The sequence below is a fragment of the Lissotriton helveticus genome, chromosome 12 (genome assembly GCF_964261635.1).
Source record: "Lissotriton helveticus chromosome 12, aLisHel1.1, whole genome shotgun sequence".
NCBI classification, from domain to species: domain Eukaryota; kingdom Metazoa; phylum Chordata; class Amphibia; order Caudata; family Salamandridae; genus Lissotriton; species Lissotriton helveticus.
In genome coordinates, this window is record NC_136073.1 from 211510711 (window position 1) to 211523712 (window position 13002).

The window sequence follows — 13002 nt, forward strand, 5'->3', positions numbered from 1 at the left end:
CTGAGGTAGAGGCAGAAGATGAAGGTATGGCCACAAAAGGAGTAATAGATAACTAGAGTGGCAAAGAACTGCAGGGAGAGCTAAATGAAAGGGAGGGAGGGATGTGCAGAGAAAGGTTAATACCAAATCATGGACCCCACTGGGCATGTAACACACACAGGAGGACAATCTAGGGGCAGATGATGAGCCAATCTTACCTGTGTGTAGTGAGTGCACATGGGTCCAGAGCACCTCTCCGGGCACCATGGGTTACATTCATGAGGATAGGGATAAGTATAGTCTTTCACCTCGTCGTACCAGGACTGGACGTGGAAGGCAGGAGAGCGATACCTGGAATTACGGAAACACAAGAGGTCATAGAGCCGGCAATGGTGGTGGCATGAGAGTAATGCTCAGTGTGACTCTTCAAGTACAGAAAATGCCCATAATTTCACACTAGACATTCAAAATATGTCTTGCTGCTCCATTCATTAATGGAAAATGCTAATCCCTAGGTTGACTTTTTGGCTCCATACCAAAGGTATATCAAGCTTTCAATCATGGGTGTTCTTTTCACAAACCAATACAATCTACTGCTCTAGTCTGATTATCTCACTTGACGTCCAGTGAGACTGCTTAGAGATCCAAGAATGCAGAAGTTTCAGAAATGAGATGCCAGTGCTGGTGGCTCGTGATAAGAAGCTATATGATGCCTCTGCTAGTATTCAGCTGATCAAACTCAATCAATTATAAAATGATGATTACGCAAACATTATATTTAAAAAGAACCAATGTTTTTAAATATAGGCTGGTGAAATCACACTAGGATAGTGCAGCGGAGGTCCTTGACCAAATGAAGCTGTTATGGAACCAATGCACCTGGCACTACCTCCGATTTCATATTTCACATTGTGCATTCTTTGATTTCAACTGTTAGTCTTTTATGATCATGTGTCTATCTGCCCAAAGGACTGACAATGGTTGTGTACCAATATTCTAAGATTGTGTCATTTCCATGTTTTCTTTTCTATGCACACGTCTGTGTTTTTTCAGTTTCCTAATTTTCAATAATTTGCATTACAGCATTCCTTGCAATTGCAACATCATATATATTTTTTTGAAGGATGTCACTTTTCTATTCAATTCCACTGTATTCTTTTCAAGTGAAGTCTTTAGAGGTTGGGGGAGACCTCAATAAGAGCATGCTTGCCCCATCAACAAATGACAGGCCCAGCTCTGCATCAACCAAGCATAAACAACCCCACACAAAGAACAGCCTGGATCCTTCTCACAAGTATGACATGCATTGGGGGTAATTGGAAATGTTGGGAGTGAGCAAGCAAAGGGAGAGTTTGGACACATAATGGAAACATCAACATTGGCACAATCATATATTTAGCCAATAGCACAAGCCATGTCTTACATATACAAATGGGATTCCCTGGAAAAATTACCAAAATTTGTTTTGCAGCAACATTTTAATGAAGATGCTTTCATTCAGAGAGGCAACTCTTCAGATGGTGGACTTCAACTAAGAATGAAACTCTAAGATGCAACTGGATATCAACAGCAAGCTAATGAATGGACACACTGTCTCCAGACAAAATCCCCTCACCAATCAGCTCACAAAAGGGTCAAAGCAACCTGTGACTCTTAGCAGTTTTTTTTGTTTGGGGGACAAGACAGCAACAATTTGGATTGTAGAAACTCCTGAGATTGGTTCAGTGCTTGGCCATTTAATTTGAAAATCTAAAAGGCATGTTCACTGTCCACAAGCCCACATCAGTGAACATAGGCAACACACTAAAACCAAGTACTGTTTTGTATTATATGGTAGCATTTGTATGTTGCCTCATAAATCTACCAAGGCCATGAAGCACTCCCATCTGCATTTGAATCCTGAGTGCCCTTTTGGGGTGTTTGGTTGGAAAAGTGTTGGATGTAGTATGTCTCATACGGGAGGTGATGGTGAGGTTCAAAGACATGATTCAAACATGGTGTGGCATTTATCACTGTTATTGATCATGAAGTGTAAACAGAGTGTGAGATTGGACGCAGTAGTGTAAGCATATATACGTATGGTCATAGAGTTGGCTTGTATCATCCAGTGCAAAAAAAATAACCATTCATGAGTATCAGTGGGATCAACGCATGATATAGTAAATGCATATAATGTTTTGTATTCAGTTCCAAGGTGGAATCCAATTCCCTGAGAATCGCACCGATTGCTTCTAAAGGGGAAACCTTTTTTTCAATCCCTCATTTTCCTGGTGCTAGAAGTGTATAGTGCATACAGAGCTTTCAAAGTGATTATCTAGCTACAATGTTGGGGGAAGGATTTACGCTTCCTCTACCATGACAATCTGCAAAATTAACTGAGACTGTCTGGCAGGAGCTAATTCTTTTTATTTTCCCTTTTATACACCTTAAGTAAAGCCTTCAACATCCAGACTACTATACTAGCGAATTCCCCTTTCATCTTTTAATTTACTCTTCCACATAATTTGATTTGTGTTTCAGTTAAACTCCTTATTAAAGGGTTAAAGTCTTACCTGCCCCAGTGGACTGCGAGGTTTTGGCCAATAGACATGAGGAGGCCGGCTGGTCCATGCTCCCATTTGCACTCCTGAGCCCAGGCTTCGGAAGAACGCTCCAGCTCATCATCCCAGGTCTGTGTCAGAAATGACATGAGCATCGTTACACCACATACTTCATCTCATGAACAAGTTACATATACACAAAGTTACTGCTAACATTATATTTGAAGAGTTTCATTTCATAACATCATAAAACCAGAGGAAAAAAAACATAAATCTAAGCTAAAATAATAATTCTAAACAACTTCTAAAAAGTTAAATCAACATTTCATATTCATTATATTAATGATTGAAAAGAAAATGGAAGAGGAAAAGAAAAAAGTATAGGCAGAGGAGTAACGTTGTTTCTGTATAGTAACATCTTTACCCATGAAAAATAAAAATTATGAAAACTTTTAACTGATTTGCCACGATCTGAAACAAAATATGTATAGTTTGATATAAACCTCATACGAAATGTAAGTAAAGACCTTACAGTGTTTAAAAGACTTCAAGGAGGTGTCAGAAACCCGTCAAATACAGGCTTAGTAAAATCCTTTGTGCCATGTAAAGATTTAGATGAAAAGTTAATCAAGGGTGACCACAGAATATCATGTTAATGCCTGATTGTAAAGATGCCTAATCAACAGTTGTGACACACCCAATTACACCAATCTTTAAAATAATTTTTGTCTGCATTTTTCCATATAGAATTATTTATTTGCCAGTTAACAGCCAACAATAAGTCCACTAAGGTGTCCCTCATTTGATAGTCAGGATGCATGCTGTTATAATTCCTGATGCTAATGAGTGAAATGAGGCGCAAGAAGATAAAGAGATTTGCCAAGAATCAATAAATGGTTCAATTGACTAGCTTTTCATTCTGCCATGTCTGAATTAGGGTTGGATAATCACAAAATCCATTTAAATGTTGGGTGCTCGACTTAAGAGGATCAAGAGTCCATAGCTGCCAAGGTTTCAGATTGCTATGTGTGACATTTTCAAAATTTCAATGCAATTATGAGTGACATTTTAATGAGTATGAGTGACATTTTCTTGCGAGCATAAAATCAAGCAATTTAGACAAGGGAAATGCAAACATGTCACAAATTAGATCAAGAAACTCTAAAAAGATCTTAAAACTGGTGCAAACAATTGCGGTGGCTGACTTATAATTACAATGAAATTATTAAAATGTCACATATAGCAATCTGAAAACTTGGCAACTATGGGCAGGCAAACCTGAACCCTCACCTGGGACAACGCCTGACCAAGAGTTAATGAACTCCTTTGCCTCACTTATCATTAATGCTCAAGTCCTAGTGAAAAAAACGTCCTTTGTGAAGAATACTCAGAATGGTGAATACTGGACCCAGTGTCCCAACCTCACCTATCTCGAGTGTCATGATAGTATAAGATGCTGATCCCAATGTGATGTTGTTGCAATCCCGTATCTGAAGAGGGCCGTGAAATGGGGGTGTGAGGTAACAATAAGTCATTTGTCTTTGTTAATCAACACACTTACATGCCTGTGCAGTGTACACAGGCAGTGATTAAGTGTTGAATACTCATTTAAATATGCCTACGCTGGTTCCCAGCCCAGAGGGGAGGCAGTGTCCACCCTCGAATGCCTTCCCTGTTTCCACCACTAACCCGCTCCCCATGACGGATTTTGTCACTGACCTTTCCGGTGAGAGTCAGATTTACATGACTGGAGTTCTCTTCTCGGGCTCCGCTTTAGTACATACCTTTCGTGCTAACACTTGCTTAGGGCTGACCACATACATATGAATAGATACACATTTGTATGCACATATTCTCAAATTATCGCACACATGAATTCACTCAAACCTATAGTCAGACATGTACAAATAGAGAGGGGGCGTGGACATGAGCTGATGGAGTGAGGAGTAAAAATCGAAGCTCCCAGCCGGCGGGTCCCATCCATGGTGGTGCTGGGGAGTAAGAGTCTGCCCCCGCAAACAAGACCCCGATAACGCTATTAAACTGCTCAACATGCAGTTGGGCAACACTGCGCATCAGGACATTAACAGGGCTACGGTCAGAGAAATAAAGGTGCCTCTGCTGCTACAAGACCAAACTGCCTGCCGGTCCGGACCTGTGAAAATGACTTTAAGGTAAACACTCACTCACAGAGTCCGATTCGGCTTGATGTGTGCGATAATTAGGCAGTGAGGGCATGTATATGTGACCATTAAAACGTAAGTTCTAATCAAGACAGACTTTACTTTCGCAGCTGAGTTCAACTTGTTTGTGCAGACTACATGCAGAGCTGCTGTATGTAACTGTGCGCAGGCTGAATGACATATAACTAAAAGTAAATATGAATACAAGAAGAAACAGTGCGTGAAACTTCACTTACTCTGTGTCAGCGCAGAGCCCCATTGGCCGTATGTGGACATAACACGGGCCAGCTGCGATGATTGCACAGTCTCGGGCAGCGACGGGACTGGACACTCCTCTCCGACTTTCGTGGCACTGGCAGAACTGGCTTCAGTACTGGACTGCAGGCGGCAACTGAGGCAGTCATGCTGATGCGCCACCCACGGCCGAATCATTAAGCCTGTCGGGCCGCGTGCTGAGAGCTGAAGCCGCAGGCCCAAAGTTGCGCTGATTGCCAAACAACTGAAACTAATGCCGCGTAGCCGCTCTCGCCCACGCTACCTATGGTGATTGGGCAAACTAGCAAGCTGTGGCGTGGCCCGGTGCGAGCTGCAGCAGGCAGCGCTGAGCGCAGCATCGTCCGATACCTGCGCCATGAATTATTTGCAGCATTCCCGCCGTGATACACAGTGCTGACCGCAAAGTAGCTACACGCCTTGCAGCTCTCAAAACTAACCCCGCGCTCCGGCAGCAGGATGTGACGTGACGTCCCCTGCGATGACGTCAGGCCAATAGTGAGAGCCGCGCCCGGGTTCTAAAGCGCAATCATGATATTGTATCAAGCGTGCTGCTACCAGACTGCTCTGGAGCAGCACGCGCAAATCAGAGGGGCGCGCTGCCACAGGCTCAGCTTTAATCAGGGCTTTTAGTGGCAGAGCTACCACAAGCATATGCGTGACATTCCATTTCAGTGCGGTAATGCGGAGTACCACACTGAAATGTGTTAGTGTCACGCCTGTTGCGTGACACTTGGCAGAACTGAGAGTCAGACCATAAAGATCAGATATTTTCATGTGGAACTTGTAGAACTGCAGATATCTGCAGCATATCCTACTCACCATATCAGCATTTCCCCTCTGCTTCTTTTAATTAATTAGACCGTTCTGCCCATGGTTGGAATGTTCTAATATTCATATTCCAGAAAGAGTTTTTTTCAATTTTCACACGGCTTCCGTAATTATCAACCATAAAACCCACAAAAAATGCAATGGTGTATCCTATTGTCACTACTGATGACACAAGCCTACAAGGGAACCAGTCGTGGTTATAATGGAAGAGAAAAAGCATCCTCACACTTTTGTGGCATGCTTCATCATAGACTGACTCATCCCACCTTGATTTGATGAGCAGTAGTGTATTCATTTAAGCATGCTTTGTACATATGACTACATACATGCTGATTTTTGTTCACTGAGAAACATGTTCTCGTTTATATCCTTATAGGTATTAAGACATACCAGCTAATTTTTAAGTTAAGACTTACTCTTACCTCAGTATAAATGGACAAAAAGAAGTTAGAGGCGCAATCCCCATCGCCCTGATGAAGGTCCGAAACCCATTAAAGGCTAATCTAGGGCCTGAAACATGTTGGCACTTAAAAGAATGACTGAGTATAACTCTCAGATTCATCCTTTCTTTGATTTTTAGTCCTGCCCAATGTACCATTGAATAAAAGAAATTACTTTAGGTATACATAGAAGCAGTTTTAGCAGCAGTCTGGATCCCCCATGTATTCAGTTTCATTTATCTAATATTCAAATAGCCTAAAAGAAGTGGAATTCCTGTTTGAAATTCCATTTCACTTAACCATGTGTGGGCCAGTGTCCCTGTACCTGGAGTTCCAGGTGTGGGAACACTGGGCCCACTGCTACTGCCAGAAAATCTGGACAGTAAAATCATATTGGGAACAGGCTGTATTACAGTCCAGACCCATTCTTCAAACAAAACACCCAACCCTCACCCAAGCAACTTTCCTCTGACATTGTCCTCCACTCTCCACCACCCTTACAAGCCTCCGCTTCACAAACCCAGCTTGAAGGACGTAGTAAATGTCTGTGATAAATCCAGTGGAATTAGGAATATCATACGGAATTCTGACCAGTTAATCTGACTCTGCACAGTTATTCCCCATTTCTGAGGGGTCTAGCTTTTATTAGCAGGAATTCTATGTGGAGATTCTGTCTGGTATTGCTAATTCTGACCATCTGGGGTCTCCACAAACCATGATGCTCACAAGAATTGCTCACAAGTCCAGATCTGCTCCCTGGTGTGCAATGGAGAATCATTAGACTTTCTTCTGGTCTTTTATTGGGGAATTCTCTCCTGCTTACTGTTTGATGAGATATTGTGGACTTTGAGGTGATTTAAGATTGAGCTTCTGGCGTGCTATGGAAGCTGAGGGGGTTCCTCAGGCCCTCCTTGTGCTCAGACAGGGCATCTAGTGTGAGTCTTTATTAAACATCTCTAAGGATGCATTGTGCATTCCTTGCATAAAAGGGGAAAAAACTAATTAAAAAAATAAAAATAGGATGCATTTACACAGTATAAACTCATTCTAAAACCTCGTTATTGATTGCCTTACAAAGGTGTATACTATGGCGTTGCAAGTCGCTTTATGGTTATTTCAAAGCACTGAACTATACTGCAAAACCATATGCACTACAATGGAGATGAACCCCCATTATTGCCATACAGGAGACATGACCAGTACCAGACCACCCTTGAGTCCCAGGGAATGTAGGATCAAGTTCTGAACCTATGAAAAAGTTGCACCCTTCCATTATAAGGAGTAACACCATTGCTTGAAAAACACACAGATAGTGGCATAGAAATGTATGCCTCTTCCGAAAGGAGCATCAAACAAAAACTACAAGCACAGGGACCTATGGAAGAAACAAACAACTGAAGCAGAAGATCACAGGCAACTAGTGCAGATTGTACAGGCTGCAGCTCTTATGCCTGAAGTGAACGATTCATTAAGCAGTTGTTGCATTTTGTATTGTTTGGGCTTTCATCAACAAACACACACAGCCTCTTGGCACACAGGGCATTACCGTAGTCCAGTGGCCTTGGAAGAGCTCTCAAGTTTCCCAGGTCCATGCAGGAGTAGCTCAGTCTGTCAAGGTTTTTGTATTGCATCTTGGGACGTGTATTCTTGTTTATACCATTTAAAGGTCAACTTTTCAAGCCTCAGCATGCAGAGCAAAAAAAAGTACTGGATGAGCTGATCACAAATGGACCCGGAAAACTTGAGAGTTGTGCATAGATTCCAACGGAAGGACCCGAGCTCTTAGGCCCAAAGGCAATCAGGAGGCGCTGCTCAATCCTAAGGGTTTTTATTTTATTACTTTAATCTATTTGATTGAACTCTAAGGCATAATCGCATGTTAGCACCCTTTTTCCCAACGCCTCCCTTTGCATCTCTAATGAGATGCAAAGTGGGTGTCACTGGGCGTACCCCAGATGGACTACCTTGCAAATATCGCTGATGTTCACATCGCGATATTTACAAGGCTGCCCACAGGATTTTAGCAGACGTTAGATTCTAACGTCTGCTAAAATCCTGACTAACCTATGCTTGATCTAGGGGGTGGATTATGCTGATACGACCACAGGGTTGTATCAGCAAGGTTATCGCCGTTTTGCAGGGAACATTTCTGGAAAACCTGCGATGTTCCCTGCAAAACTATTTCTGGAATTTGTATCACCCTGGAGAAACGTGTTGTCAATAATGCGCTACCAGGGCGATAAATTCCAGAGATAGACGGTCATAAATAAAAAAGCGCTAAGCGCGATTTGCGTTTATTTATCATTGTCCTTGAAAATATGCCCCCTGGTGTGCCCATTAAATAAGTTTCAAACTATCGCGTTGGCCAACTTGATGGACTTCATCGAACCTGCAATAGAAGCCGTCCTGGAGCTGCCACAGACTGAATACTGCGACTGTTTGCACAAGCAGGCTAAGACTGCGGTGTAATAAGCAATTTGAGAGGTGCACTCAATGGAGTCAGAAATACCAGGAAATTCAAAGATTCTCAGAATCCTCTGTTTTTTCTTAAATAGATTCTTTATTTTCTCTTTTGAGATGTGCAGGCACAGCCAACGCGTTTCGTTCCCTATTATTGCCTTGGGAACTTCATCAGGGCATTGGGACGGATCATTCAAGTATGATGGTCCAAAGTGTGATAGCACCTTCAGTGTCGGTGCTCAGGATTGATTGATTGGCTTCAATCAATCCGTGTGGAGGAGCAGAAGACTGGGGAGACCTTATCACAGGCTCCGCATCCTGAGCGTATCAAGGCTATGTTGATGGATGATATCTGACGAATGAGACGGACCACTCTTCCTTTACACTACCTCGGTTTAAACACCGGATAGCTCATTTAATGGCAAAAAAGGTCGAATATCATTGACACAAACATCTCTCAAGCACCGACACTGAAGGTGCTATCACACTTTGGACCATCATACTTGAATGATCCGTCCCAATGTCCTGATGAAGTTCCCAAGGCAATAATAGGGAACGAAACGCGTTGGCTGTGCCTACACATCTCAAAAGAGAAAATAAAGAATCTATTTAAGAAAAAACAGAGGATTCTGAGAATCTTTGAATTTCCTGGTATTTCTGACTCCATTGAGTGCACCTCTCAAATTGCTTATCAAACTCTTGTTTATGACGGACATCCCTGGCAGTGGATGATGAGAGTAGCTGCACCAGACAAATTTGAGAAACAGAATAAGTTGATGTGCTGAACCTTGGTCTACTGCTTTGTGTTTTTGGTTCTATATAAGACTGCGGTGTAAGGGGATACCGCAATCCTTAGATACACGGCATAGAGCTTACATTACACGCTAGCGCATGGGGGGCTAAAGAGAAAATAATAAATCAAGCTGTTAATAATTGAGGAAGAATACGAGCACCTGCTATTGCACAGTCCACACTGTGAATTTTACTGTGATGACCAAGCTGAAGTCATGTCTTTGCTTTAGGGCCCTCAATGGGCATCCAGGGTTGGGAGCTGGCAGGGCTGTAACCAGAGCAAACCCTCCCATTGTTGCTGTAGGAGTTGAGCACAATAAAATCCTCTGCTGGGGGTAGCAGGGACTGTTTTATAACTAAAGAGTGATCTGAGAAAATAGCCCCAATATATGTGGTCTTGGGTTTGAGCCAGTCGCCAAACAAGAGCAGGTGGCGAGAAGAGCCCTGACTGCCATTTTACGAGCATTTGTCTCGATTTTAATACATTCCATTGCATTTTCCTTAGCTATTTATTTTTCTTTATCCCTACGATAATAGTGAGTTCTGGGTAACACTGCCTGAAACCTCTGCAATGGTTTATTTACATTTTGGATGCTTTGTGTGTGCCTGTCAGGGCCATTCTAAAGCCCTTTGAGCATCCAGAGATACAGGAGCAGCCGTGGGATTCTGGGAACAGAGACAGGCTCAGCAAACAGGTGACCTCACTGACAGTTTAGCAGAAGGAAATTCTCTCTGTCGTTTTGGGCAGTTACTGCGGCTAAGGAAACTCCTACCCTGTCTGTCTGTGGAGATTTTTCCAACAAAGTATATATTCATGTATTCGCTGTGGAAGGAACCATTTTGGGAGAGGAGGCAACCGCTGACAGTGCATTTTACACATTAAATGTGGGCACCGGAAATGTACACCCCAGGGATAGTTACGTTAACAGTGCACATATACCTACTCTCCTTAAAGTGCTGGGGTGTTTCCAGTGCTTAATTTGTAAAACAGTAAGTGACAGGGCTCTGACCGGGTGGCCACTGGAGCTTGCACCACCCATCGCCCTTGTCATTGCTGCCAAAACAACTACTAACCATCTCTCTCGCATGTAAATGCGACAGTTCAGATTATTCCAGGTCCCCAAAGTGAAAGAAATGGCTAGAGAGGCAGGTATTACCAACTTTAATGTACATTGTATTCCTAAACTATCCTAACGGCTAAGGCGCTCGACCTCGGACCTGGGGATCTGGGTTCGAGTCTCGGTAACGGCGCCAAAACCTCCTGTGATTCTGGGCAAATCACTTAATCTCCCCGTGCCTAAAAATGAAAGTGTGCATGTGAAAAAAAAACAAAAAAAAACGTAACTTGTGCTATGTAAAGCGCTCTGATACCTGGTTCGGGTCTAGTTCGCGCTATATAAAACTCTACAACAACAAACAAACAACAACAGCACCACCATGTGGTAGACTGTTCTAAGTATTGTGTTGACAATTAGGTGCTGGGGTGGAGCACAGGAATCCAATTAACTGCTGGTGCTTAGCACTGGAAAGAGCCGGCTCAAATTAAGCACTCGTGTTACCAAGGTTGTAAGGAATGCTATCACATTTTATACAAGTCAGCCAGCCTTTTCACTGAGCTAATTCCACCAGACTTGGTGGTGGGTCAGCCAGTTTAAATCGAAAAGTTGAACTGTGACCATTTCTGGAACAGTTTGCCGTGCCCACTGGTAAGATGGATGCCACGGAGTTTCTGCAGCAAGCATCTAACACCAAATGTGATGGCATGGATACAGAATCTGCCAGTTTCACAGCAGATTATCCATTCCCAGGCATATGTAAATCAGGCCTGGTGAGATTATAGTGCTACCAGGGTGGTGAAGCTAGGAGTCAACATTTTGGCAGAAAACAAGTCAGTGAGGTCTGCCCAGGAACCCCCTTCCAGAGATTACATAGTTTACACCAGTGTGATTTTGCCCCCACATTTTCGAAATATACAAACTGTACTTGTGCCACTAGAATTATGCACTGATTGGTGCAAGCTATAATTTTTTGTCAATGGTCAGTTGGTGTAGATGTAATTTTTGCAACTATTGCCATCTATCTAATCCCTTATATGCTCTTCTAAACCAGTCACTAGAACTATTGTGTAAATACTGGTCACAAAAAACGTCCCAGTGCAAATATGTCAGATTTTCATCAATTTAAACATTAGTGCAAATAAATGGGGAATAACCTTGCCCGGATTTTGCATTGATTTTGCTCACGTTATCACCACTTGCACATTGTGTTGCACGGAAAACTATGACCATATGAAGCTGGAGTAACCACTTCTGCAGACACACGAACAACCTGTTCACATGCAGGAACCGACAAACCATCACTTTCGCTAAAGCACGGACCTAAATCACACTGGTCACTTTGCGGCCTTATCCTGGCTGTCCACAACAAGTTTTATTTCACCTTCGAGCAGTGGTGACTGAACCTGTTCTTCCTTTTACACAGGTACTTCGCCTTCTGCTTAGAAAGGCAAAATCATGCCCATGGTCTATGCTTAGGTGAAATGTAGTTTATGCTGGCGTATTCCTAAATAAATTTCGGGAATATTGCATTACGCTTGTTACACGAAATGCCCCAGGTAACTCCACTTCGTCACATCGCATCATTGAGATTTCTTTTGGGTAAAAACCCTGTCGCGAGAGGCATGAACATGCGCACAAACCGAATGTTGAGCTTCTTTTGGCGTAAAATACAATTTTGCGCTATTTATTTAGAGCTACATTTTAACTTAGATCCGTGTGAGATACATTTTTGCACTAAAAAATAGTGTAAAATGCCAGACCAACATTTCATGTGATACAGGGGCGTAACACTGGCCCCTGCAGCCCCTGTGGTAGAGGGGTTCCCCAATTCTTTCAGGGGGCCCCCTAATCAGCCAATGAATATCTCTAAGATATAGGAGACCCAGAGGACCCTCATATTCCTCAGGGACGAACTCGTTATGTATTATATCACTGGTATAATAATGCATAATTTTGCATAATTTCTTATCATTTCGTTTAATTTCTGCAAAGGCAGTTAGTTACACAGATTTGGCCAGGGATTGCAATAGAGGGGGGGGGGGCACGCTACTATGCTTCTCCCTTGCTGATTCAGAACAGAAATACATGCAAGGGTAGAATTCACAATCTACAAAAGAAACAGAATGTTCCCAGAAAAAACATAGCATTACAGTGCGCTGTAGTCCGTGTTCAATAATACCGTAGAAGTGAAAATAATTACAGGCTGCATTCCTGCGGCCTTTTAAATACTTATAGAAATGGGCACTGGTACAATCCAAACACCTCACAGAATTCTGCCCGGCAGCGGGCCTACACAATGAATTTCATATAGGCGAGGAGACTCCATTTTGTATGCAATAATAGCTGGTGTAAAATGGAAGAACTACAGATGTTTTTGGTATAAATCTTTTTATTCAATTTTCAATAACATACACATTTCAGTTAGAAAACGAGCACATTAAACAGG

General features: G+C 42.6%; 1 protein-coding gene across 1 annotated transcript in view; it reads right to left on the reverse strand.

Moving 5' to 3' along the window:
• Window positions 1-13002, reverse strand: part of CRISPLD2 (cysteine rich secretory protein LCCL domain containing 2) — a 174965-nt gene that overhangs the window by 87108 nt on the left and 74855 nt on the right. The window contains exons 3-4 of the mRNA XM_078668251.1: window positions 2532-2650; window positions 198-330 (exon numbers count right to left, since the gene is read on the reverse strand). Coding sequence (XP_078524377.1) covers window positions 198-330; window positions 2532-2650 — 252 coding nt within the window. The remainder of the gene's footprint in view (window positions 1-197; window positions 331-2531; window positions 2651-13002) is intronic.